Raw genomic sequence first — 27,344 nt, 5'->3', positions numbered from 1 at the left:
TCAACTCCTCGTTTTCAGTGTACAGGTCTTTCACTTTCTTGGTATAGTTTATTCCATAGTATTTTACTTAAATGGGATTGGTTTTCTTGATGTCTCTTTCTCAGTTTGTTATTTATGTATAAAAACACAATAGGCTTTTATACCCTGAAACTTCACTCAGTTTTATTAGCTCCAACAGGTTTTTTTTTTTTTATTATTAATGTTTGTTTATTTTTGAAGAAGAGAGAGAGTGTGAGCAGGGGAGGGGCAGAGAGAGAGGGAAACACAGAATCCAAAGCAGGCTCCAGGCTCTGAGCTGTCAGCACAGAGCCCAACACGGGGCTCGAACTCACAAACCGTGAGATCATGACCTGAGCTGAAGTTGGATGCTTAACTGACTGAGCCACCCAGGCACCCCAGTTCCAACAGCTTTTTGATGGAGTAGTTAAGGCTTTCTATATATACTAACATGTCATCTGCAAATAGTGACAATTTTACTTCTTTCCAATTGGTATGTTTTTATTTCTTTTTCTTGCCTAATTGCTATGGCTAGGATATAAATTTTAATTTTTTATGGTTCTAAAATGTTTAAAAAATAAATATGTAAGTAAGAGTTCTAATATTTTCTTTCTGTACTCTAGCAGATTGTTTTCTCTCCAATTCAAGGTTACTATTTTATTACATAGCTATGAATTGAATGCTTTGGTAGATTATTTTTAGAAGTGCCACACTTTAGTGTTTTGCGTGGCAGTAATGTCTGGCCCAACACAAACACATATGTACACAGAAGCAAATTATGAATTCTTACATTGGAATGGATTAATAGATGAATTTATCAGATATAAAGTGTTTAAATTTTACACTATGCTAGTAAAATAATCTTTTTTCTTATTTTAACAGATATCAGACACCCTGAAGAACTTTCTCTCTTGAAAAAACCCAGAGATCCAACAAAGAAAAAAAAGAAAAAGCTAGATGACCAGTCTGAAGATGAGGCACTTGAATTAGAGGGGCCTCTTATCACTCCTGGATCAGGTGAGACTTTGACTAAGCAAAGGCTCAGTGTGAGAACCATAGATGTGTCTGTATACTTATGTCTTTCTGACAAATGGATTACAAAGGTCAGGAGAGTAGTCAAGTTTAAAAAACTCACCTTCAGCATTTTTTTCTCTCAATCATGAAATCACCACCAGGGAGGGTCTATCATGTGTAGATCATGTCAGGTGTTAGTAGTTGCATCAATAAAAAGGAAGGCTGGTTCTCTGCTCAGGAATAGTCAAAAAGGGGCAGTGCCTTAAGTGGGCTCAGTTCTTTGCACTGCAGAAACCAGCAGTTTTGTAGTATTTAGCTCTTTTTTTCCTGTATTCTTTGAAAACCACGATTACTTAGTTAAGATATTACTTTTGCCAGGTTACTTAAAACTGTGCTTTGCATATGCTGATCCCTTTGCCTTTCCACCTTTTTCCTTTATTAAGGTTTTGCTCCTTTAAGAAGTTTTCACAAATTTCCTTCTATTACCTCCCCAACCTGAGTTAGGCATCCTTCTATCTTAAGTCACTGGACTTTTCTGTGTTTGGTATTGCATTGGTATTGCATGGTATTGCAAAAAAAAAAAAAAAAAAAAAAATTGCATATTTTTACCTAGTAATTGTGAGTTCCTTGCATGATGGAACTGTCTCTCACGTTTTTGTTACCAGAACCTAACTCAGTTATGTGGCATCTAGCAGGAGCATAGGCAGTGTCTTTTGGGTAGCTAGATGACCAATTAAATTACATGGTTCTTCAGTTCTGGGCATATGCAGAGACTGGACATTATAGTTACCATAATGAACTGAATTAGTTAAATCAGTTTATTCTTGGTTTTTAAAAATTCTGGGGTGATAACAGTAATGAAAACAAACAATTTAGTGCTTAGTGTATGCCCATTTTATACATTATGCTCATGGAAATTTACTTTAGCATATTTTATTTGAGGAAACTCACTTAATTCTCACTACAGCTCATTGCAGATTATATTATTACTCATTTTAAGGTTGAAGAAATGGCACAATAAGGTTAGGAATGTCTAAGGTTATGTAACTTGTAACTTTTATGTCTTTATACATGTACTGATTGGCACTTAGGAGATACCAAAAAATAAGACCGTTCTTATAAGTTTATAGGCTAATTGAAAAACATGGTTACTGTACTTTAGGAGGTAATATATAAATGTTGTAGCAAATAGTGTTATAGGAATTCGGAAGGCAAAACAATTCCAAATAGGGTATATTTAGTTATAGGTTGGGAAACTGAGTTTGTGACTTCAGCTTTTAAAAAGTTCCACTGACTAGGATTTTGATGGTGAGAAACAGCAATCCAAGCAGAATGATATTGACAAGGAACACTTTGGCAAAAGAATAGTACACGATGTGAATAATCCAGCTGAGCCAATTCATGGGGAAAGACCTCCAAGGAACTTCAGGATCACACTGGAGGGTATTTAATGTCAGGCTGAGGAATTTAGACAGTGTATTATAGAGTCATGTTACAAAATAAATAATTTTAGAATATCAAATTTATATCCAGTCATATGTGGAGGAGGGAATGAAGGGAATAGAGTTGTGACTAGTGGCAAGAAGCCTACAAATTGAGGAGGTAGTGTGTCTTTCATTAGAGTAAGGTTAATTCTAAAATTTGATTTATGCATGATTTATATTGCTGAAGGCATCTGATAGTAGACATCATCCCTGCTTTCAGTTTATAGTGAATGTAAGTGGGACTAGGTAATGTGGGTTCATTTTTGTTTTTTTGTTTTGTTTTGTTTGAGGTGTTACATACAGTAAACTGGAGAGATTTTAAATTACAGATGAATATTTACAGATGTATACTCCATCTAGTTTGTATGCTTTTTTGATTTGTCAGCACCTTAGTTGATTATTGGACCAAATACTGAAAAATATGGTCACTTGCATACTGTGTCTATAATAAATAGCAACAGGTCGATGTATCTCAATACATGACATCTTCAGGATGTCAGACACTATGCTTCACAAGAATTTCTCTACGGCAGGTATGGTAAGGATTAGATAGACTCTTCAGGCTCGGTTTAATACTGCATACTTTTTGAATTATGAGCATCTCAGTGTGAGCATGGTCAATAATTATATATATACTCGATAAATGATAACTGTTATTTAATACATGCTTTATCTTTCATTTGATCCTCAAAGATCCCTGTGATTTTGGTGGTATTATCCTCATTTTACTTAAAAGGAAAGAACCCGACAAGAGTTACATGATTTGCCCAAGTTTATAATAAGAGGCAGAGCTAGAATTCAAATCCAGACTTGCTGGCTCCCAACATTCATGTTTCTAAGCATTACATAATATCATCTCTCCACTTACAATATTTGAAATAAATATTGTGAATAGTAATAGGAATGTTTGGTAAAATATTAACACGTAAATTATACTTCAGCAAGGCTAAGTTTTTAAAAAAAATAATGTTCCAAGATTTAAGTATCATGAGTGAATTGATTCTCAGACTTTAGTCAGATTCTTACACAGAATTATAAAATTTTATGAGTTTTTAAATGCCTTGCTCATACAGCTATGCTCAGATGGCATGTTCTTGAGTGCTTCACCACTTCCTAGCCGTAAGAAGGAAAATAGCAGATCTCTAATTTCCTATGAGGGAGGGAACACACTGAGCTAGCCTGATCCCGGGTCTGGGGAAGAGTTTTTCCAAGTAAGAATTAACTTTACAGTGTAGTACTGACTTAACAGATTACTAATTTAAGATTTACTATGTAAATAGAAATAGAAAATTATCTCATTAGAAACTTTTCTTAAAAATTTTAAAGGCAGCTTAGAGAAAGGAAAATTCTGGGTCCTAAAATATACAGAAATTAATCAATACTTCACTTGTTTGGCACTGTTAGGAAAATCACTTAAGCAAGATGCCATTTTTCCTATTTGGAGCTTGCCATTTTAAGCACTAAGATACTTAACTTTTTTTAATTTTTATTTTTTTAGCAAACTAAATTATTAAATTTTCTGACTTAAACAATAGCTGCCTTTTTCTGAAAATATTTATTAAAATATGTAGGAAAGGCCTTTATTGTAACTAAAAGTGCCCAAATATAATAGGTCCCATGCTATAATAGTAATATTTACAGTATATTTTCAGAAAAAAATGACAACAGACTAAATGCAGAAAACATCACATTTTTAATACTTGATATTTCCATTGATTCTTCATGTTCTGCAATTGTAAGATAATTTCACATGTTTAGTTTTCTTCCTATTCCAGGAGATTTGTGTTGAAATTTTTTTTCACTATTGAAAACAAGTGATTGTCTGTGGGACCTTTTCAGCTTTGTATGCCAGTTTTGGAACCAGATCTGGATTCTCTTGTTCTAGGTTCAGTTTTTGAGCTTAGTCTTCTCCAATATCAATGCCAGGATAGCAGTTTACTCTGAAGACATTTTCCAACACTTCAATCTGGTTTTGAGTTAACAGCCTCTATACCAACTCAGCTTTTTTTTCAAAGAGTCTTTTTGAGGCTGAAAAGTAATTTTCATATTTCAAAAATCTTTCTTCTGGCACTGGGTGATCCACAGTACAAGGGAAATGAGCTCTCATTAGGAAGGCTGAGATGTGTAGACACAGGTGAACATCTTTTGTTGAGGAGCCACAGGTGTCTGCCCAAGCCTGTGGGGTTTCATTGATGGAACACAGTCTTTCTTCTGGTCCAATCCTAAAATGTTTCCAATTAAAAAGGAGTAGTGTGAGGGTTTGCTTTCCCCAAGCCAAGCACCTTCTTTAAGGCTGGGAGACATCCTCGCATGGGCTGCACAGGACAGCTCTGGCTTTTGCTTGCCTCTTGGCTGACTCTGCCCCATGTGTACAGGGCTGAAGTCTTCATGTAGTTCACTTTATGGTTCCCCAAGGTATTTTTTTAAACTGTTCTTTAATTATAAAAATAATGCATGCTGAGTGTAAAAATTCAAATATTATAGAATTATGTATTCATTTTTGTTTTTAATGAAAGTGGGACTGTGTTATACATTTGTTTTTTTTTTTTTCATACTAGCAAAATACATTTATTATTTTATAATGATAAAAGAAGGAGAGTAAAGCTTTCTTTTTGGTGTATACCAGAGTTAAGGGCAGGAGGAGGAGAAGGGGATTAATAGGATTTTTATGTACTTTGATGACAATAGAAAGCTAACAATACCAACTGGTTGCCATAAAACTTATCATAGCTCCCCCAAAACACATATATAAAGGATCATAGTTTTAAAATCTGTTAAAGTAAAAAATACACACTCAGAAATAACGCTTATTTCCCCTTTAATATAAAATTGTAAACATTTACACAAAGCAAACATGTATAACAAAATCCGAGCACCCTTTTCTGGTGAGTCATGGCTCCTGAAAGAGGGATTTGCACTGAAGTGGAGTCTCCTGCTCTGACTACCCAAAAACCAGATTCATAAATAAAGCCACGGGCAGCTCCCGAGGGGGTGGGGGTGGGGTGTTATACATTTGTAACTTGTGTTTTCTCACGTGGTAGTAATGTACTCATGGATCTTATCTTCCTTTAATTACAGAATTCATACAGTCTCATTATAAAAAAATTCCAATAGTACAGAAAATGAACTGAAGGTGAAAATTCTGCTTCAGCTTATTCCCTTGCTGCTCCCTCTTAAGAAGTAGCCATTTCTTGATTGCTGTGTGACTGTGTTGTAGACAGTTGGAGCGCAACTCGCCAGTACCTTTTCTCTGTGATATACTTGCATGTCTCATTTTGTTTTTATAACGTGAATGGTAGCCTAGTATGTATTATGTATTGTTCTTCCGTTGGAGTTTTTCCATTAAACAGCGTTTTGGTGATCTTTCTGTGTTGGAGTAAAAGGTCTCCCCAGTTTAGTATAAATAGTGCCAAAACTTTCCATGTAGAAAATGTATACTGAACTGTTTCTCTACTCCAAAAAGTTTCCCAGAAATTCAAATATATTCCAAAAAAGAGTGTAAAAGTAATAGTTTTACATTCCCATCAACAGTACATGAAAATGCCCCTTTTCCTACCTTCTGCCTTATATTAAATGTTGTAAATCTTTACTGAATTTTGCTAATATGACAATAAATAGTATCTCAGAATTACATTTTTAATTTCCCTGATAAACACTAGTATGAATAATAGTTGAATAATGTACATTAGACATTACATTTTTTTCTATTAGTTTCAAATCACGGACTTTATCCATTTTATTTATATTTTTGTTTTAGTGATACACTAATCTTTTGGTATCTTAGATATTTTCCCTATACTGGCATTTTTTAAATCTTCTTTGTGGTCTTTTTTACTATGCCAAAGTTTTACATTTTTACGTAGTCAAATTTGTTGTTTATAGTTCGGGGTTTTTCACTCTTGGTTAAGAAAATCTTCACAAGTATTATAACAATTCTTCTACATTTCCTTTTTATGCTTTTATGTAATTGTTTCATATTTATATATTTTAACTCCTGTAATGTCAACATTTTTATTTTTAATTTACCTGAAATTTGTTTTCTAAGTATGGTATGAGATTGATATTTTGATGAGAAATTATCTAAAATGTATTAAATTCTTTAGTACTCTCTTTTAAAAAAGAATGTATAAGAATATAATTTATAGTAACCAAGTTATGAGACAGATTCTAAAGTTACATAAGGTTTTTAATGTTTATAGTAAGTGGCCCTAAAATGTAGTGCTTGTTGAACTCTCTCCTCCTTACTGTTTTTGTTATCATACCACAAAATTCAGCAAACTCCCATTTTATTGCTGACTAAATATGTTGCTTCATCTTGCTCTGTAATAGCTTTCTGCTTCAAGTAAGTTTTATTTATTTATTTTTTTCAAATATGTTTAAATCGGGCAATCAGGAATTACAGGGTAGTTGGGATTGTCACTGAACTGAGACTTAGAAGGAGTGTAGAATGCACATATATCCTCTGTCCCAGCAGTGTTGATAGAATTAGAAAATAGGTACAAACACAACTGTTGCAAGGCATTTGTTTGCAGTAGCAGTGGTGAAGTCAAAATTCTAAATAAATAAATGCACACCAATTAGAAATGGCTTAAATAAGTTATGGTGCCCAGGAGGCAGTGTGTATAGCTTCAATCAGACTGGCGGATTTATAGCTTGGCTCTGAAACTTAATAGCTTTTGACATTGCACAAGTTACCTAATCTCTCTGTGACTCCATTTGCTCCTCTAAAATGAGAATAATAGGATTGTTGGAAACACTAAATGAGTTATGACTGTGGAGTGCCTAACAGAATAAGAATAGGAACAACGAAGTGATCAAATATGAAGTGTAGAATATACAAAGTATAGGAAATTGAGCAGGAAGAGAATCGATTGGGTGGCTGATTCCATTAAATGTTTTGTGACTTAGGGGAATATATTTCGTTTTAGAAACTTCATGAAGAAAATTGTCAATTCTAACTTTAATTCTGAATCGTAATTACAGTCCATCATACTAGGAATGAATTTTCAATATTCTGACATTCCTAGTAAAGGGTTTATTTTGCTAGATCTTTGAAATACACAATGAGAAGATTTTGCCTAGAAGGTAATGTTTTTCTATCCCTTATACATATATGCTCTAGCAGGATTATTCTTTGCCAAGCTGAGCTGGAGTAATGTTTTCAGCCCCCCCCCCACCTTTTTTTTTTAATGTTTTTTAATGTTTATTTATTTTTGATAGAGGGAGAGTGCAAGCAGGGGAGGGCAGAGAGAAAGGGGGACACAGAATCTGAAGTAGGCTCTAGGCTCTGAGCTGTCAGCACAGAGCCCGATGTGGGGCTTGAGCTCACGAACCGTGAGATCATGACCTGAGCCGAAGTCGGACGCTCAACCAACTGAGCCACCCAGGCACCCCTGTTTTCAGCCCTTTTAATAAGTATGGGTGCCCAAGTAGTAACCCTTTCGCAAAATGCCGTTGTAGTTTTAAAGTTCTAGCTTTTAAGGATATCACTCACTATTCCAGTGTTCTTTAAAGCTAAAAAGGAGAGTTGACAGCTTTCTTTGTTGCTTGTTTAACAACATTTAGATTCTGCAAGTTGCTTTAGTCACTAACATTGAAGAATACTTACTGGGGACATCAAATCAGATACCCTGTGGCTAGCAAGATTTTTTTTTTTTTTCCCTTTGTGTTCTTTTCCTAGACTAGGTCATGACAACTACAAAAATCTCTAGCATGGTCACCAATTTTTCATAGGTAATTTTTTCTATCATTGTATTGGGGTGAGGTGGTAGGGAGGGATTGTTAGAGTGGAAAGGAAATTCCTAAACATATTCCTAAATTAGGTAAGGGAAACAGCCATTCTCTTTCCATCATCCATTAACAGTGTGATACTCATTTACACATTTTTTAATTATGAAGACAAAATATAATGAACAGAGTTAGGACTTCAAGGGGAGATGCTTTTACTTAATGCCATTCTGAACTTTTTGTTTTTTAAGTCTTAATTTTATCTCCTAATTTTTATAATTTAGATGATAGAGGATATATTGTCAGTTGATTTAATTCAAGTTTTTATTTATGTAGCCTCTACTTTGTGTCTGGCCTACTGAACACTGAGGAATTAGAAGATACAATATCCCTGCCTTCAGGGGCTTAATTATAAAATGTATCTTTGTTAGCAAAATTTTATCTACCCCTTTGCTTTAATACTTTATTTGTAAATCTGTTGGAACCAGTTTAGCTGTTCAATAAGAAAACATTAACATAAAATTGTTCTCTTAATTTATGTGCATTTATTCAATTACATTGAGTTCTTAGAACAAGGTACGGATTTCAAAGGGTGATAAATGTGGATATGTTTGTCCCTGGACACTTGAGCACAATTTCATTCTTTTGATTGGACAAAAACATTTATTTTACAGTTAGGTTACAGTTTCTAAGATTCTTTACTCTTAAATTCATTTGAAATACTTAACTTTAGTTTATGATTCATATTAGGAAAAAATCTGTTGTTTTCTTTTTCCCATTTCCTTTTCCTTTTCATTCTTTGTTTCTGTCTTCTATTGTTGCCTTTCCTTTATCTTCTGAATTCCTTTCTTTCCTTTCCTATAGGCACTGATGTTCTTTACATTGGCCCTCTGAAAGGTGAGCCTTGCCACAATTAAAAACAAAAACTTGGTCTGTCTGCTTCAGCTATATCCTTAACTTGTCTTCCTTCTAATTCTCTTGAACTGATTTTTTCCCCCAGATTTTCTGCCAACTTAATTATATTCTTTTGACCTTGTTATTACATGTTCTAATGTTATACAAGTAGAGTTAAAGTTAATTTTACATGTTTTCAAGACAGGTAAAATAATGCACTAAGCTTTCCTTCCAGAACGAAGCTTTTGTTTCACAATTTGCTTTAAATCATCGTAGTATGTATTACTGAAAACTAAGATTCTGCGCTTCATACTTACTACCTGTTTTTCATGTTATTTATTAGGAAGTATATATTCAAGCCCAGGACTTTATAGTAAAACAATGACCCCCACTTACGACGCTCATGATGGAAGCCCCTTGTCACCAACTTCTGCTTGGTTCGGTGACAGTGCTTTGTCAGAAGGCAACCCTGGTATACTTGCTGTCAGTCAGCCAATCACATCACCGGAAATCTTGGCAAAAATGTTCAAGCCCCAGGCTCTTCTAGACAAAGCAAAAATCAACCAAGGGTAAGTTTTAAAATGCAGATATGTTGAAGAATTTCTTTCTCCAGTGAGAGGTAGAGATACTTTATTAATCTTGTCTTGCTTTGTTCTAATGCCCTTGTTAATCTGTCCAGGTGGCTTGATTCCTCAAGATCTCTCATGGAACAGGATGTGAAGGAAAATGAGGCCTTGCTTCTCCGATTCAAGTATTACAGCTTTTTTGATTTGAATCCAAAGGTACCGAGGGTTTTAGAGGGATCTCTTCTTTTTTTTCTTTTTGTTTTGTTCATTTGGATGTTTGGTTTTTGCAGTTGATGGGGTTAAGAATCATTCATATATAGCAAGTCTGAATAATATTAAAAGCCTAAGCTTTAGACAAAGGCATCTATATTTGAAATAATTCTATTGTGTTAGTAAGTCGGAAGCATAATTAAACCTTTTTTCTTTTTTGTTAAAATAATTGAACTTTTGGTTGATTTGTATTTTTAAAAGCACTAGCTTGGTACTACAGAATTGGTAAAGTTAGTTTTAGGGTTGTTTTTGTTTTGTTTTGTTTTTTTAACACTTCTCTTCAGCTGTGCTTTTTGTAAAACAAGATTTTTCTGAAATAGTACCTTTTAAATGACTTTCAGATTTCTAATTATAAATCAAAAGATGTTGCTTAAAAATTCTTTAAGCCTACATTTCTTCCCATTTAATAGCCAAACTTTGTAATATGTTTTTAGTATCAAATGATTGTATCACTTTGCTTTTCCTAGAAGAGTTAAATTTGCTATGAAATCTCAAGTATTTTTCCCTAGAATACATATGGCACAGAGATTTGGATCTTTTGCTTCCTTATTTATCATCCTTGGGAGGAAAGGAACCTCTCTTGACTACCTCTCATCCTTTTCATGTCTAGATTAGTGTCTAGATTTTCATGTATATAGTTTTCATTTTTTATTATGTGCTTAAGTAATTATTGTAACTGTAAAATGTATATATTGGAACTATAAAAATAATTTTAGTCCCTTTTGGGTCATATCATGTCTCATTTTAGTAAAACCAAAGTTGTTTTAGGAACATAGTTACATTTGCTGGGGAAGGGGATGCTATGTATTGTTAAGACATTACTATTAATTTTTCTTAATGTAACTAAATGGATAATTCAGCAATATATAAATAAATCTTCTCCACAAGTACAAATATGTACTGTCTTATTTCAGATTCTTAAAATAATTGCTCTTTACAAGGACCTGACACTTTGTCTAAGCATGCTTTTCCCTAGTGAATAAGATGTTCCCTAAGATAATTTACTCTCTGATTATAACATTTTAGTGTGGCAGGTTGCAGTACCAACACTGAAAAGCAGTCACTTTTACCCTTTAAATGTCTTTCAAATCAGATTCATTTTCTTAAGAACTCTGGAATATCTGATGATTGTTTCCCTGTAAAATAACACAGAATCTATTTCTAATATTGGATAATAATGTTTTGGACATCTCAGTGTTATTTTTAATGGAAAATTAGATGTGGGTATATATAGACATACTTAACCCTGTAAGTATCGTTCTCATTATTGAGTATTTGATACTAAATAAAAATCCCAGGGAAAAAATGTATATTAAAACTTTTTTTTTCCAAGCGTTGAACGTGAATATTCAGTTTCCAAGTTATTTTATGTTAAAGGTGATGTATTACAAAAGGATTATGTCTCTTTTGCTGCAGTATGATGCAATCAGAATCAATCAGCTTTATGAGCAGGCCAAATGGGCTATTCTCCTAGAAGAAATTGAATGCACAGAAGAAGAAATGATGATGTTTGCAGCCCTGCAGGTAGTGGAGAGTATTGGTAAATGGGACTTTTCAATGGAAAGGATAGGGGATTATTTTTAAATAGTAAAGTTGCATTGTAATTCCAGTAGCATTTTGATAGTGTTTGCTTTTTGCTGTGTTGAAAATGAATATACACTTAGAAGGCAAAGTAAATACATGAATTTAACTTTTTGTTTTTTCAGAGTTTAGTGGTATATACTTCAGCTATTTTTTTTTGTATCCTATAGAAGAAAACTATTCTCCCACCCCACATATATATTAGTTTAAAACTACCCCATTTTGCTTTAGAAATAAGATCTACGTTGAAAATCCCATTTCTAAAATGAAGCTTATTACTTGCATAATTTCCTAAGTAGCTGGGGCTGATAATATTTTTTAAGTGGCTATAGCAAAAATAATACATTTTAAAGGTGATAAATTTTAATGGACTACTGAAACAAAACATAAATTAGTTTTCAGAATGATAATCTTTAAGGTGTAGTTAGGGGCACCTGGGTGGCTCAGTCGGTTAAGTGTCTGACTCTTGATTTCAGCTCAGGTCATGATCTCACAGTTCATGAGATCGAGCTCCACTTCAGGCTCTGTGCTGAGGATGCGAGCCTCCTTGGGATTCTGTCTCTCCTTCTCTCTCTGCACTTCCCTTGCTCACAGGCACACGGCGCTCCCTCTCTCTCTCAAAATACATTAAAAAAAATTTTTTTTTAAGTAGGTAATGTTTTCCTTAGATTAAACCAGTGTTTTCTCAACTGTAGTTCTTGCATACCAACTTTTTAAGAATACAGTAGTGCTTATATTTTCGAAACTTTCCCCCTTTAGTAAAATAACATTAGGGTGGCATCCACAGATCTGCCTTCTTAGAAACACTGGGATCCAGCTGACCACAGATTAGTCATTCTTACAGTTCACATAGTTGAATGAGGCTTTGGTGAATGTTCTCAGATTATGGTAGAATTCTGGTTTTGCCAGAAGTCCTGACAAAATTAGTGTTCTTTAAGTACAGGAAGCAAAGTTGACATTTACTTATTAAAAGCTTTCACTGTAAAAAGGATTTTATTTTCTTCTCTTTAGAACACAAATAAAAATGCTCCCAGTCTTCCAAATGTTTGTATGCATCCAGGAAGGTTTTCTGGTTAAGACTTAAAAAATTGTCCTATTTACAGTAGAAGAAAAGCTCATTTCTCCTTAGTTTATATGATAAAAGAAGGGAGTCGAAACAAAGCTTAAACAAGGAAAATCTTTGATGGCAGATAAATTAGTTTAGGTAGAGACTTGTTTAATCAGCTAGTTAAGAATCTTCTATTGTGTTTTTGGATAATTCAGACTATCTGAAGAATTTCGTGAATTAAATTCTGGAGTAATTTTGTTCAAAGTATCTCACTTGGTTTATAGTTTTCTACCTACATCTTTCTCACTTAGAATACAGGCTTATAATTTTCTAGTGACGGTTTTGCCAATGACAGAAGAGTAGTACATATAAAATGTATGTGGGGGAAAATCACAGACTTTTATTATATAGTATTTATCTTTTTATTATAAAAATAATGCACTTTTTAAAAAACCAACAGATACAGACGTACCTATGAGCACATAGTAGGTGCTGAAAAAAATTTGCTGAGTGAGAATATAGTTGACCCTTGAACAACACAGGCTTGAACTGCATGGGTCCACTTATGTGCAGATTTTCTTCAATAAATAAATACATTACAGTAAATGTATTTTCCTTACATTTTTTTCTCTAACTTTATTGTAAGAATAAGTCTATACATATATAACATACAAAATATATGTTAATTGTTTCTTATTGATAAAGTTCTGGTCAAGAGCAGACTTTTATTAGTAAGGTTTTGGGAGAGTCAGTGCCCCTAGCCTCCATGTTGTCCAAGGGTCAGATAGACACACACAGTTGTATTTTCACAGAAATAGAACCATTTCATAGCTTTCCCTCACCCAGTGTACAGTAGACAGTCCATTTTAGTGCAGTAGAAAACACTTCAAGACATGAATTTTAATTTGTGGACACAATGTCCCAAAGCATAGCTCTCCTGAACCATTTGAGAATCTAGATTTATTATTTTTTTTTTATGTTTATTTTTGAGAGAGGGAGGGGGAGAGCAAGAGGGAGACACAGAATCTGAAGCAGGCTCCAAGCTGTCAGCACAGAGCCCAGCCTGGGGCTCGAACCTACAAACCGTGAGATTATGACATGAGTCAAAGTCGGACACTTAACTGACTAAGCCACCGAGGTGCCCCTAGAATCTAGATTCTATAAGAGAATTTTGGACTACAAATCCTGAGTTCTTAGAAGCCTTCCCAGAAACTGAACCAAAGGCTCTAAGAATCCATCCAGTACAGAAGGGGGAAACTTTGAGAAGATGGGAAAGAAATGCCTATTCTTTTTATTTTAGTCTGCACTCTGAACTTGGGGCTTCTGGTTCCCTGTGTAACGTAAATCTACAACAGTAAAAAGAAACAAAGTAAGGAGGAGTGGATCAAAAACAGAAAGGTTAATAACACTGTTTTTAAAGTATTTAGGTCCAAGTCTGTATTGTAACATTTAAAAGATAACCGATGCACCTCTGAAAGCAAAGCTGGGGTTTTATGACCATTCCCATTCATAGCCAGGGTTTCTACAGTATAACTTAAAAGGACTTTCTGCATCAGAATCACCTAAGTCACTTAATAAAAATGCAGATTCTGGGCTGGACTCCAGATTTGCTACATTAAAATCTCTGTGGGGTGAACCTAAGAATATGTATTTTTAACCAACTCTCTTGACGATTCTTAATGTTACTGACATTTGAGGCAACTTCCTGAGGGCCTCAACCTACCACATTCTCCATGATTTGTGAACATGGAAGTTTCTATCACTGGAGGGATCTCATTTCAGCACAGTTGAAGGTATAGCCAAAGACTATTCATTATCAATTCACTAATCTTAAAATACAGAGGAACACTGACAGTTGGTCTCAGATTAGTTCATTCAGTGTTCCCATGAATAGATCCTATTCAATGAATGAATACTTTAGAAATTTGGAGTGCTACTTAATGCTTTGAAAGGAAACTGATTAGGGGCACCTAGGTGGCTCAGTCGGTTAAATGTCACCTCTTGATTTCAGCTCAGGTCTTGATCTCATGATTCATGGTTCAAGCCCCAGTTCGTGGGTTCGAGCCCCACATCGGGTTCTGTGTTGACATCGTGCGGCCTGCTGGAGATTCTGTCTTCCTCTCTCTGCTCCTCCCCTGCTCGTGCTCACACATGCACGTTCTCTCTCTCTCAAAATAAATAAACTTAAAAAAAAAAAGAGAGGTTTTTTTTTTAGATTAAGTGATTCAAAAGTTCTACTTACCTTTGTGTGAAACCTCTGTAAGGTTTAGCATCAGAATCTAATAGATTATTAATATTTGTTCTAAGTGACCTAAATATATTTAAAATCATTACTAGTTTTTCTTTATGCAAAGATTTTTCTAGCTGCATAAGGAGTATTTACCACTACTCTGGTATATATACACAAATATGCACGTGTGTGTGTTTACATATAAATGTAATCCATCTTATCATTGTTACGTAACAGATATAAACATCATCTTCCTCTGATCATGTTTTCAGCACTGAATTGAGGCTGGGGGGCCAGGGGAAGAAGGGCTTTAGCTTTCAACTAATTTTCTTCTGCAGGGTAGTAATAGTAACACAAGGTAATCAATGTTAATATATTTTTACAAAAGACCTGATGCATATTCTGTTAATTCATTCAGTATTCATTGGTTCTAGGACCTGTTCTAGACACACGGAATACTGCAGTGGGGAGAAAAGAGTAAAAAAATCTCTGCTCATGTGGAGCTTAGTGGACAACCTGTTAACTCTAAGTCCTAGGGCTTCCCAAACTAAATCATTTTCATATATCCTGGATAAATATTTATTGGGATGTTTAGGACACTGATTTTAGGTGCATTGCCATTTATTTTCCTATTCTAGTTCTTGGACACTATATCTTTTCAAGTTAGGTGATGAAAAGCTTTCAATATAGATGCGAATAGTGATCTCATTTTAAAGTTTTACTAGTTAGAACAGACATTTAAATAAAATATCATTTCTTTTTTCAGTATCACATCAATAAGCTGTCAATCATGACATCAGAGAATCATTTGAACAACAGTGACAAAGAAGTAGACGAAGTTGATGCTGCTCTTTCAGACCTGGAGATCACTTTGGAAGGAGGGAAAACATCAACAATTTTGGTATGGTGAATCTTTTTCCCTACTAGTTTAGTTTGAATTCTTACCTTTTTGTGGATTTAATGCTTTAGAGAACACAGGTGTTGACTTATCAGAAACTTTCAGGGAAAAATTTTAAATTAATATTCTAGTCTCTAGGATACAGTAAAGATAGATCTCGAGATATCTGCACATTCTCTCACAAGCAGTGGAAGAACATTTCTGCAGAGTAAAAGGTAGAGTGAAGTCATGGTAACATCCATTCAGTGAGCTTCACATTTAAAATGTTACAAAAAGAGAAAAGCAGATCTTGGGAAAAATTTTAAATGCTAAGTTTAGTTTTAAAGCTTAGGAATTAGTTGTTACAGAAGAAACACTGACCTAAGGGCTGTTAGGATTTTATAAAATTTTCATGTGCAGATGTAAACAATTTTAGCTGAATTAGAATAATATGTTCTTATAGGTTATATGAACTGCCATTTTGATCACATTTTTTATTAGCTTTGTATGCCACTTAAAAATGACTTTGTGGAGTGCCTGGGTGGCTCAGTTGGTTAGACTTTTGGTTTCAGCTCTGTCAGGATCTCATGGTTCGTAGGATCGAGCCTCACATTGGGGTCTGCGCTGACAGCGTGGAGCCTGCTTGGGATCCTTTCTCTCTCTCTCTCTCTCTCTCTCTCTCTCTCTCTCTCTCTCTCTCTCTCACAAAACAAACTTTAAAAAAAATGGCTTTGTACATATGACCATACATTATGATTGTACTTTTAAAACCTTAATAATCTGTATGTTATGTAATTTTGTTTATTGAATACACTGATACTTGATGACAGATACTAAATATTAGAGTTTCAAATTTTAAGAAAAATCAGAAAAAAAATGATTTAATTCTTTCCCTAGGGTGACATCACTTCTATTCCTGAACTTGCTGACTATATTAAAGTTTTTAAGTAAGTACAAAAGGGGAGGAATTCCAAATATTAATGAATGACAAGTATCAATTTTGTAGTCACATTCATGTTGGAATTTACTTTAGCATATGCATTATGAATTATGAGAGAAAATAACCATCTTCACCAAATTAAAATTGCAGTACTCGTGAGTTGTTTCATCTGATAAACATTTTTCTTAAAGGGGAAAAGCAAACATTATGTAACCTAGATTGCATCATGTAGACTGAAACATACAGTGGCATTTTAGCATAAAACATCCCCTCCGGGTGAAAGCAAGACATAATTAACTATTATTGCCAGCAGTTATTTCCTTGTTCAGAGCCCCAGATTCTATTGAATTTTATTCATTTGTTCACGGCATATTTTATAATAAGGTTTTTGTGTATCTTATCTAGACTTTCATCAATCTGGGCACAGTCCACAGAATCTAGGCATTAAAGCAGAAAAGGGAGAAAGGAGAGGAGATGATATGGAATAGAAGGTGTGAAGCCATTATGGAATAAACCATTTACTGTAGCTAAACATATAACAGCTTACCGTATGGAAAGTTTCTAAGATAAGGGCATGATTTCAGATGCCGCTCCCTACCCCCTTTCTTCTCGCATTTCACACCTTTACTTACCCACTCTCTGTCATGATTACTGTCATCTTCGTGTTGGCCTTGGGTGGCAAGTTGAAGCACCATTCAGTTACACCCTGAGAGAGACCAGTACCCTCGTTCAGAGAGGCTCCAAAGGCAGCCTTGCACACACTCAGGAATCTGCTGGTGATTATAGGACCTAGGAGCTTTCCGATTGGTGACATTTACTTCACCTTTTGTTTCTTGTCCTTTCCATGTGACCTGCTAGTGTTAGAGATGGCTACCACTGACAGAAATACTAGATTGTTGGCCCTCCTTTCTCCTCTACCCATTCACTGTTTGAGATCTTCCTGAGTAGATTGATCGAGAGGGGACAAATCCAATAACAGCAACATTGAATATAACATGCTGGCCCAAGGGAACTTAGTTGAATATATGTAAAACTTGGCCTCAGACTTTTAATGTTTTGAAACTTTGCTGCTGAAACATACTGTTGATAAAGTTATTTCAAAAGTGGTTTTTCTCTTAATTCTGTTTGACATGTAGGCCGAAAAAACTGACTCTAAAAGGTTACAAGCAATATTGGTGCACCTTTAAAGATACATCTATTTCTTGCTATAAGAGCAAAGAAGAATCCAGTGGCACACCAGCTCATCAGATGAACCTAAGAGGTAAGGAAAGCCTTGGAGTGACCAGTGTTGATGGAGAAACTTTCTGTTGGCTAACAGTCAATAAACTTCACTTTGCTGGGTGGGGCAGGGGTGTGTTCCTCAGCAGATACATTACTCCTTTATGGTACTTTTTTAGGTCTAGATTCTTTTTTTTGGTACATAGTTTTTGTCACAATTTTAAGCATTCCATTTCCCACAAATATTTCGTTGTAATCTCTTTGTGTACAGTCTTCATTTGAAGTGATTCCACTTTTCTTCTCGTCAAGTAAATCTGTGGTGCCTCTTTTCTCATCCTCAGCATTAGGTCATTCAGGTTTTCTTCATTCTCATCTGTGTTGTAGTCCTCTCCGTTTTTGCTGGCTTTTCCCTTCCTCATCAGCATCCTACTCTTCTTCCTGACTTTCACTGATGATAAGCTGGTCCCCCTCACGACCCCCAGTCTCTTTTTGGCTCCGCAATGGGGCAGCAGGCACCTATGGGGTTTGGCCAACTTCTTAACCCTCCCACAACACCTTCCTGAACATTTTCGTTCGACACTCTGCTCTCAGTTTGGCTCCTGGGGTAGCCCCAGGATACACCTCTGAGGCTCCTCCTCGTCAACAACCTGAATCTCTTTGGTTTCCTCTTGTCTCTTCAAATCCAAAGCTGTCACTAAGGGGCTGGTATTTGAGGCACATGTTATTGGACATGTTTCTACTCCCTTGTGGCAACCTTGTTTGCTGTGGCCTGAGTTGCTCCTGGCTGAGGACTCAGAGCTACTGGCTTTGGTCTTTTTTTTTTCCATTTCACTCCCCACTTGGGTGACTTCTTTGGTTCTTCACACTGCTCCTTCACTTCTTTTATCTGACTGATGCAGTGGTTCAGGCAGAAGGAGAATTTCCTGTCCAGGTTGGTCTGGTTCTTCTACGGCTAGAGGACATCTTGCTGCCTCCTGCCGTGATTTATCTGCAGGGTGTTGCAGATTGTTGATCACCACTTCACTTATGGGGATATTCACTAAAACCATTTGGCTCACTTCCAGCGAGAACTGCTCTCCTATGTGCCCACACCACACTCCCTGCACCCTTGGCACCAGCATGCTTGGTGGATTGTCATCTCACTGTTCCACACTCTTACAGCAAAGGCTAGAAAACTAAAATACATTTTCTGGACTTGTTTGTTTGCAGTGAGATTTTTATTCCAATCAGATGCATTCATGTAAGACTTCAATTCCCAACTAAGTTATGGGGTTGGAGAGGCAGAATTGAGAAAGGAGCATGGTGTTTCCAGGCTATGGAGCTGCGGGGTAGCCTCCTGGTTTCACGGCCTGTTGGTTGCAGTTCCTTTGGCAGGCTAGTTGTCCAAGAAGCTCATTCCTATTGGCCCAACCCGTTTCTCCTCTGGGTTATGTTTTGCATGTACATTTATCATTATATGTAAAGCAATATGCCTTTCTAACTAAAAATGTCCATATTTGGACAAAAGTACCCAAGAAGGGGGCCCCTGACTCATTCACAGAAATTATTCTCAAAATATTGTATTTATTGCTTAAAATATAAAGGTGCTTTCCCTGATCTATAGTCTTCATTTTCTTTTCTACGTAGTACATTAGGATACTTTTAGTATATTTCAACGAAATGTCCAAATCTCTGCTCTGTGTTCTGCTCACTAGTTATCTGAACTGTTGTTTTAAAAAAAGGAAACCCCTGGCCTGGGTAGAAGATTGCTCTGCCCATGTGTTGGAATACTGTAATTTTCCTAAAACTTTGAATTAGGCTAACTGCCTTTCTCTCCAAGACCCATGAGTTAACTTTTGGGTCTCTTTTGTTATTTGTTACTTTTAGAATCTGTTGCAGTTCTTGTTCTTGCTTCTGTCCTCAGCTGCCCAGGACCAGCCCAGATTATCTGCTCTTGATTTAGAGACTAGATCTGTCTTCTGACCCCTGCTTTCTCTAACCGTGTTATATCCCTAACCTTCCCCCCTGCATGACTGAGAAGTCAAGTCCTAGTATGGAAAATGGCTTACAGTGTGCTGTCATCCTACCTTTTCCATGTCCTCCCAAAAGAGCATTTTCCCACACATCACACTAATGAAGATATCACTAGCCTAAAAATCAAGTGGCTTACTTCCTGTTCTGCTACTAAATAAGCCCTGTGATTTTAGAAAAATAGCCCATTTGGACCTCAGTACCTTCCTCTAAGAAATGAGAGTGTTCTCCATGCCTTTGGACTTTGGACTAGATGTTCTCTAAGGCCTTTGGAGATCTAAAATGAAAAGTTCTAAAAACAAATTCAGTTCCAATACTGATTGAATTCCTGTGCCCCAGCTGTGCTAGATCCTGGAGACATGAGCAGGAACAGGTTACAGACCCACCCCTCTGGGTGTTTAGAGCATTTGGGAGATAAACAGTGACAATTTGGGCAATGAATAGTACTTTAAAAAGTAACAGGTCCAAGGAGGAGCAAAGATAAGGGTGTGTGCTGTCTCAGTGTTCAGCGATGGTGGGGAATATCCTGGCAGAAATAATGCCAGAGTTAGATCCAGTGTCTAACTCAAGGCCCATGGAAGGAAGGAGAATTGGTAAAAACCTTGTGGCAGAGACTGGTATGCAGAAATTCCTGGAGAAAAGCATCAGCAACCACAGGGGGTTTTGTGCTGTTGGAATGTAGAGTTCAATCAAGTCAGAGGATGAATGCTTCCTAGTGGCTATTGAATCTGATTTCTACATAGATGAGGGACAACAGCTGAAGAAATTGGCATGTTTTGGAGGATAAAAATGTTAGGGATTGTTTTTTAAACTGGCAGCAATGAAGTGTCACTGAGAAAGTATTAACATGAAAATAACAGGATCCATCCTATTTATATTGGCTACAGTATAGAGGAATAATTTTAGAACAGTGACAGTGATCCAGATTAAGGTGATCAATATGGATGGAGAAAAGGGTTCAAATTCAGAAGATCCTGAGAAAGCCCAGTCAGCAAGCATCCTGAGTGATTGATTTGGGAGAGGCTCATGGGGAGGGACTTATTTCTGGCTTGTACAAGTTGGATGGATAGAGTTGAGAATATAGAGGAGCTTATTTCGGGGAGAAGGACAGTGAGTTTAGTTTTGGGTTATTTTAAATTTGAGGTGCCTGTGGGATAGCTGTTGGAGGTAACTTGTAGGCCACTGGATCACGGGAGATCCGCACTGCAGATACTTATGGTATCAGTTTTAGCGTTAATGATAAATGGCAGCCATTAGAATGGTTGTCTATAATATGAAAAGGCTAAGAACAGAACCCTGTAGAACACCTGTGTTTGAGATACAGGGCAGATTAGAGGAAGGGAAACAAAAAATGCTTACGGAGACCATGGAAATGAGACATGGTGGGAACTAAGATAAAAGTTGTTTCAAAAAGGACAGCGTAATCACTGGCATCAAATACTACAGAAAAGTAAGATAAAGACTGTGAAGCCGACATAGCATTTAGCCACATTGGAGGTGGTTGGTGGCCTTGATGCAGAACAGATTGGAGCGGATTTCAGTGGCCTTTTGAGTATGGGAGCCAAAGTACAGTCATTGAGAAGTAAATAGGAAACAAAGATAGTTTTTTGATGAACCTTACCTGTAATAAGGAGGGAGGAAAGAGGGCAGTAACAGCAGAGAGAGGTATAAGGTGGAGGAGAAAGGCATTTTGTTTCAAGATTGGAGAGACTCAAGGAAGTGAAATGCTGATGAAACATCACACTAGAAATAGAGAAGTAGTGTCTGGGAGAGGAAGAGGATCTCTGTGATGGAGCAAGGTTCCTGGGATGGCAGAAAACAGCCCACTTGGGATCAGAGAGATGCCATCCCACTGTGGGAGTGAGGGCAGCAAGCTTTATCGGCTGTGGTGGTAGGAAGCTGTGTGACTACTTCTCATGGCTTTCTTGGAGAAAAGATGTGAAGTTGTCCCCTGAGAGTGAGCGGCATCGGAGGCCTGAGAAGATTTGAGATAAACATTGTTGAGAGTGTCTGAAAACACAGGATGCAAGTGTTGAGGGCCAGGTAGAGTTTGGGAATCCATGAATTTCTGGTGAAACCTATCTGCTTGGTTTTGTGGTTTTTCTCCCCCTCCCCTCCTTAGAGTGCTCAGCAGCCTATTATAGGCAAGTAAAAGCGAGGTGGTTGGATGGAGCCAGGGTTAAGGTCTTGGTTAATGTGTATTAATGGAAATACGGTGAGTCTAGGGAGTTGGATGTGATAGCTGGTGAATGGTGTCCAGGCTGGACTCAGGAAAAGGAAGAAGTGAAAACATGATGGGGAGAAGGTGTCAGGGCTGCAGGACTCAAAGAGTTTGAAGACTGCGGTTAGAACGTGTCAGAGGAGCAGCAATTGGGCTACAGTGAAGCGTGGCACATTGCCATGGTCGTAAGTACCCGAGGTGGCACGGAGTGAATATTGTCTGAGATGTGTGGCCTGACAGGTGCCTTTGCGCCTACAGTAGCACCTGAGTTACCACTCACTATGCCTCGCCAAGCTTTTTAGGTTTTTTTGGTGTTTTACTTTTAAAAGAGACATGATTATGGGATTGTGTACTTTTAAGTCTGCTTCAGTGAGTAATGAAATCTGCAAAAGAACTATCTTCAAACGTCTCCTCTTTGTGTTACCTTTGCAGATTAAATGCAAACTTCCTGATAGTTTGTAATCCTTGTACAGAAAGAGGTAAATGCTGTAGCTAATATTTTTTAAAAGAAAGCAAACAGGGAGAAAGTCCACTAAATTCATGATAGGTGTTTCTGGAAAGGAGAAGAGGATCTTCCATTTATCTAAAATGTTCTGTTTCTTGGGGAGCCTGGGTGACTCAGTCGTTTTAGCGTCTGACTCTGGATTTCAGGTCATGATCTCACGGTTCACGGGATCGAGCCACCGTCCGGCTCGACAGTTGGTCTCTGCGCTAACAGTGTGGAGCCCGCTTGAGATTCTCTCTGCCCCTCCCCTGCATGCGTGTGCAGTGCCCACTCCCTCTTATCAGAGTGCATAAACATTAAAAAAAGTACAATATTCTGTTGTTTTCAATACAGTGCTTTGTATTTGTCCTTTCTTTGTGGTAGATGTAGAGAGCTTTATTATCTTGTTCCTTATACTCTCTGTACAGAGAGATGTTGCTCCGGTACACAGAGCAAAGTGACCACAGGCCCTGCTAACAGTCTAGGAGCCTACTTGCTGGTCTTAAGACACACTGAGGGTGATAACTGGAATACCGTTTAGAAAGCTCTGACATGTCTGTTATCTTCTTTATCCTTACGGCATTCCTGTGAGGTAGAGTTTTAAGGTTGGGAAATTTGGGCTTAGAGATGTTCCACAAATGGGCAGTAATTAAGTGACAGAGAAGCGTGGAACAAGGTCAGATTGCAGGGTGCCTCTCCACTGTTACACTGTTACTACTTGTTTATGCCAGCCATTATCCCGCCATCTAACTGAGTGTATGTTCAGCCCACCTGTGTGCCCTTCTGTAAAGCTGCTAGCTAATGCTTCACAGAAAAGGCATCATAAAAGTCCTTTATTCTTGGGGCTTCTGGCCAGTAGAGCAGGCAGCTCTTGATCTCGGGGCCATGAGTTCAAGCCCCACAGTGGGCAGAGAGGTTACTTTTGAACAGTCGCTTATTCTTACCAAAATGTTATCCCTATACATTTAGCAACTTAAAAGTCCCAAATACCTTGAGATTTAAGGAACTGAATGATATTAAAACAGCACAATATCAAACTTGTGGGGTCGTGTTTTTTGGTAATATCCTTTTAACAGGACCCTTTCCTTCTCTTCAATGAAGTTTTATGAGGACCACAAACTGCATTATACCCCTTTTCTACACTAGATCTCTTTTGCTCCACCTCAAACAATTATTGGGCGATAAAACCTTGCTTCCCAGTTTAAAGATTCCAAAACAGCAAAATTCAGCATGTTAAGATACCATAAAATGAGAGCTACCTATAGTGGCTTGTGATTTCTTAAAGGTAAATTTGACCATTTTAATAATTTTTTTATTACAGGATGTGAAGTTACCCCAGATGTAAACATTTCAGGCCAAAAATTTAACATTAAACTCCTGATTCCAGTTGCAGAGGGCATGAATGAAATCTGGCTTCGTTGTGACAATGTAAGTTTTCCAATTAAAAGTGTGAACTTCAGTTTTCTTCAGTTCCCTAGTGAGTTGACCAGTCGTCCTTACATTTTATACTTAAAGGACCCATCATGTGATACATTTCATATTTCAGTATTTCTTTTCAACAGGAAAAACAGTATGCACACTGGATGGCAGCCTGCAGATTAGCCTCCAAAGGCAAGACCATGGCAGACAGTTCTTACAACTTAGAAGTCCAAAATATTCTTTCCTTCCTGAAGATGCAGCATTTAAACCCAGATCCTCAGTTAATACCAGAGCAGATCACAACTGATATAAATCCTGAATGTTTGGTGTCCCCTCGCTATCTAAAAAAGTACAAGAACAAGCAGGTATTTGATTCATTTCATCTCTTTTCTTCTCGCATGATTTTGTACATGTACTGTAAATTTAGTTTCCCCTGTTAAAACTTTGTGGCTTTAATGATGGTCTGAATTTCATATCAGGTGGCTGGAATATAAAATGGGATGTGGATGGCCTTCAGTCAGTTAAGTCATTTTAAAAAATGTTTATCATTTTAATAGGACAGATCATAAGGTAAAATAGTTGGAAGCGTATTTATTCTAAACAACCTAAGGAAACCGCTCTGTTAACAGGGTGTTCTTTCAGGGAATTGAAATGGTGTGTATGCTTTGAATTCCTTAATTCATGCAGTTTTATTCCGTATATGTGTGTGGTACAAAGCACAGCCAGCATTTCCCGGCAAAGTCTAGAACAACTTCGCACTGTCAAAATGGACTTTTCCAGCTTTGGAGATAAACTTTACAATGGTAGAAATAGTCTACATTTTAACATCGTCTTTTCTTAACAGTCAAAAACCTAAACCAAGATTTGCGTGATGTGACAGAGTTTGGTAAATTTTGATTGACATTCACTGCTTTTGTTCACTTTGTTTAGAATTCCTTTCCTGGAAATTAATACCATAAAAGGATTGCTATTTAGGAAAATGGTTCTTCAGTACAACATAAAAGGTTCTTTGCTGGGGAATTTCATTTGGGATAGCCCCCAGTATTCTCTACACCAAACATCATGCCATAAAAGGCAAAGGCTTCAGTGTGAGGTGGGGTGAAGAAGGCCTTTAAAATAAATATTTCATTTCTATCTAGTTTGATTTTTACCGTTCAAGAATAATTTTAAAACATTACTGGGAGGGCCCAATAAAATACCCAGAACACTTACTAATTCTTAACTTTAAATATAATGTTTATCATACGTGTTTGAAATTACTTAGCTGGAAATGTTCAGAAGGTTAATTACCAAGTATTTGTCTTTAAGTTTCAGAGGTTGTGTAAGCTACATGGAAATTGTTTATCCCACAGTCCCTACAATGTGGGAGTAGTGAGGAATGGAGGAAATGCTGCCCTGGGGAGATTTGTGGAATGTAGATTGTAAGTTAAAAAGGGAAAGTGAATCAAGTACTAATTTTATTTTTTTATTCTTCGTTATTTCATTTAAAAATTACTTGTAAAAAAAAATCCTTGTTTCTGAAAGTGGATTCATTTGCCTTCAAAGGCAAGGAACAGTTTCAAATCTTAGCAAGCTTCTTTCACTGTGAGGTACCAGGAAAAAAAGATCTTCAAGTCTAACTGTGAAGACTGCCAAATGTTGGCTTAGCTGTCAGAGATGGGTACTGAATTGTTTTCTCAGAAGCCTCTCAAATGATTGTTTTCACTTTTAAAAGATAGTTTTCCAACCCTGATTTCTCAACTACATTGTCAAGTGAAAATTCTCTGGGGGACAGAAACAGTGACTATTTGTCTTCAACTGGTAGGGTGGCAGTATGTGTGGTCCGTGGTTAAGGATTCTTCCAGCCTTGTCTTCCACGTTGGCATTTTATCAAACACACATTCTTTTGTAATCCTTCTTTCCCTGACTAAATTTATGGGTTGTTCCCAGAAGGTAGAGACCATGTATTGCCCTGACACCTAGAAAGTGCTGATTGGCAGAAGTTTAGTTGCTTATTGTGTGTCACATGCTGTACTCGTCGTTGGACATAGGGCTTAATAGTTAAACTATATAGTACAGTGGTGTTCAGGAGTCCAGTAGGATGAGGTCCAGGCCATGGGGTCCTTTATTCCTATCAGGGCATAAGATTTTCCTTTGGGCCCACCAATACAGAGAATTTGTTATATTTAATCTACTTTAAATCCCCAAAACTGTATATTATTTAAACTTGCTATATATATATATATATATATATATATATATATATATATATATATATATATATATATATATATATATATATCTTCATATGACTGTGACTCCCAAACTGCATTTTTACATTTTAAAGAAAAGAGTTGTTGGGTATTTTATCCATGTTAATACAAATGGAAATAGACTACTGTGTGTATAGCCACCATTTCTAGTGTAGTATATAGCATCTCTTCATTTTCCCTTCCAGGAAAAAGGATGCAAAAAACAGATGGTAATTGAGGGGGGTTGCTTTTCTTGTGTAAATAAAGAAACAGTATGGTCACTGCACTTATTTTATGCCTTCAACTTATTTCTGAAAAGTGGTGCATGGGTCATATTATCTGACTCAATCTGAAAACATTAAAGGTTTTTGAATGTTAATTTTGATCTCCTACTAAAATCATTAGCTCTGCCCTAACCAGTAAGAACTGGTAAATGAGCAGGGAAAGGGTATTTGCTCTTTTTTATTTTTTTCCCTACAAATTTCTACCCATAATTTTAGTAACACTTAACAATCTGAAATAATATGGAAGTGTTTCTCAGTATTCAAAGTGGAAAGTAATCGCTGCTTTCTCGTTTTCATTTTCATGCTTGCATTTACTTTGCTTGGTTTCTACCTGAAGTAATTTTTTTTGCATGGTTTTTGGCTGGAATTTTGGTTTGCAGGTTACCGCAACTTTTTCTTTGCTTCATTGCCATTTTTTCTGATTGCCTTTTTTTTTCTTTCTGCTTCCTTTTTCTTTCCTCGCATTGCCATCTACAGCCAGGCTATATAAGAGATTTGGTAAGTTCTCCATATTTAAAAAAGAAAAGGAAAGAAAATAAATACATAAAATATTTAAAGCCCTAGCTACAGTTCCCCCACCCCACCCCCCCCCCCACCCCATCGCCTTCATGGATTTCCACTCTTTGTGGGAGTAGTCATCCCAATGTGAGTATAATTTAAAAGTTAACTTTCCTAATGATACCTTTAGAAATTAAAAAAATCTTTATGGTGGTTTCAAGTATTAAAGGTGCTAATAAATAGTCCACTACGAATTTATATTGCAGGTACTCATTCTGATATTGTGTTTTGGTGCTAAATTTAAAACCTGTCATGTACAGGATTAGAACATATCGTTTTATAAAAGCAAAA

General features: G+C 36.6%; 1 protein-coding gene and 1 pseudogene across 2 annotated transcripts in view; one reads left to right on the top strand and one right to left on the bottom strand.

The window, feature by feature from the left end:
- FERMT2 (FERM domain containing kindlin 2) overlaps positions 1-27,344 on the top strand; it is an 84,004-nt gene that overhangs the window by 52,351 nt on the left and 4,309 nt on the right. The window contains exons 4-13 of one of the 2 annotated variants that reach the window (XM_042943257.1): positions 880-1,014; positions 9,460-9,685; positions 9,796-9,898; positions 11,369-11,476; positions 15,578-15,712; positions 16,586-16,635; positions 17,765-17,889; positions 23,883-23,989; positions 24,124-24,345; positions 26,973-26,993. In XM_042943257.1, the coding sequence (XP_042799191.1) occupies positions 880-1,014; positions 9,460-9,685; positions 9,796-9,898; positions 11,369-11,476; positions 15,578-15,712; positions 16,586-16,635; positions 17,765-17,889; positions 23,883-23,989; positions 24,124-24,345; positions 26,973-26,993 (1,232 nt within the window). The remainder of the gene's footprint in view (positions 1-879; positions 1,015-9,459; positions 9,686-9,795; positions 9,899-11,368; positions 11,477-15,577; positions 15,713-16,585; positions 16,636-17,764; positions 17,890-23,882; positions 23,990-24,123; positions 24,346-26,972; positions 26,994-27,344) is intronic. The other variant, XM_042943258.1, reaches the window with a different exon arrangement.
- Positions 4,262-4,799, bottom strand: LOC122222713 (annotated as a pseudogene).

This window comes from Panthera leo, chromosome B3 (assembly GCF_018350215.1).
Source record: "Panthera leo isolate Ple1 chromosome B3, P.leo_Ple1_pat1.1, whole genome shotgun sequence".
In the NCBI taxonomy this organism is placed as follows: Eukaryota; Metazoa; Chordata; class Mammalia; order Carnivora; family Felidae; genus Panthera; species Panthera leo.
This window is presented reverse-complemented; position numbering and strand designations above follow the sequence as displayed.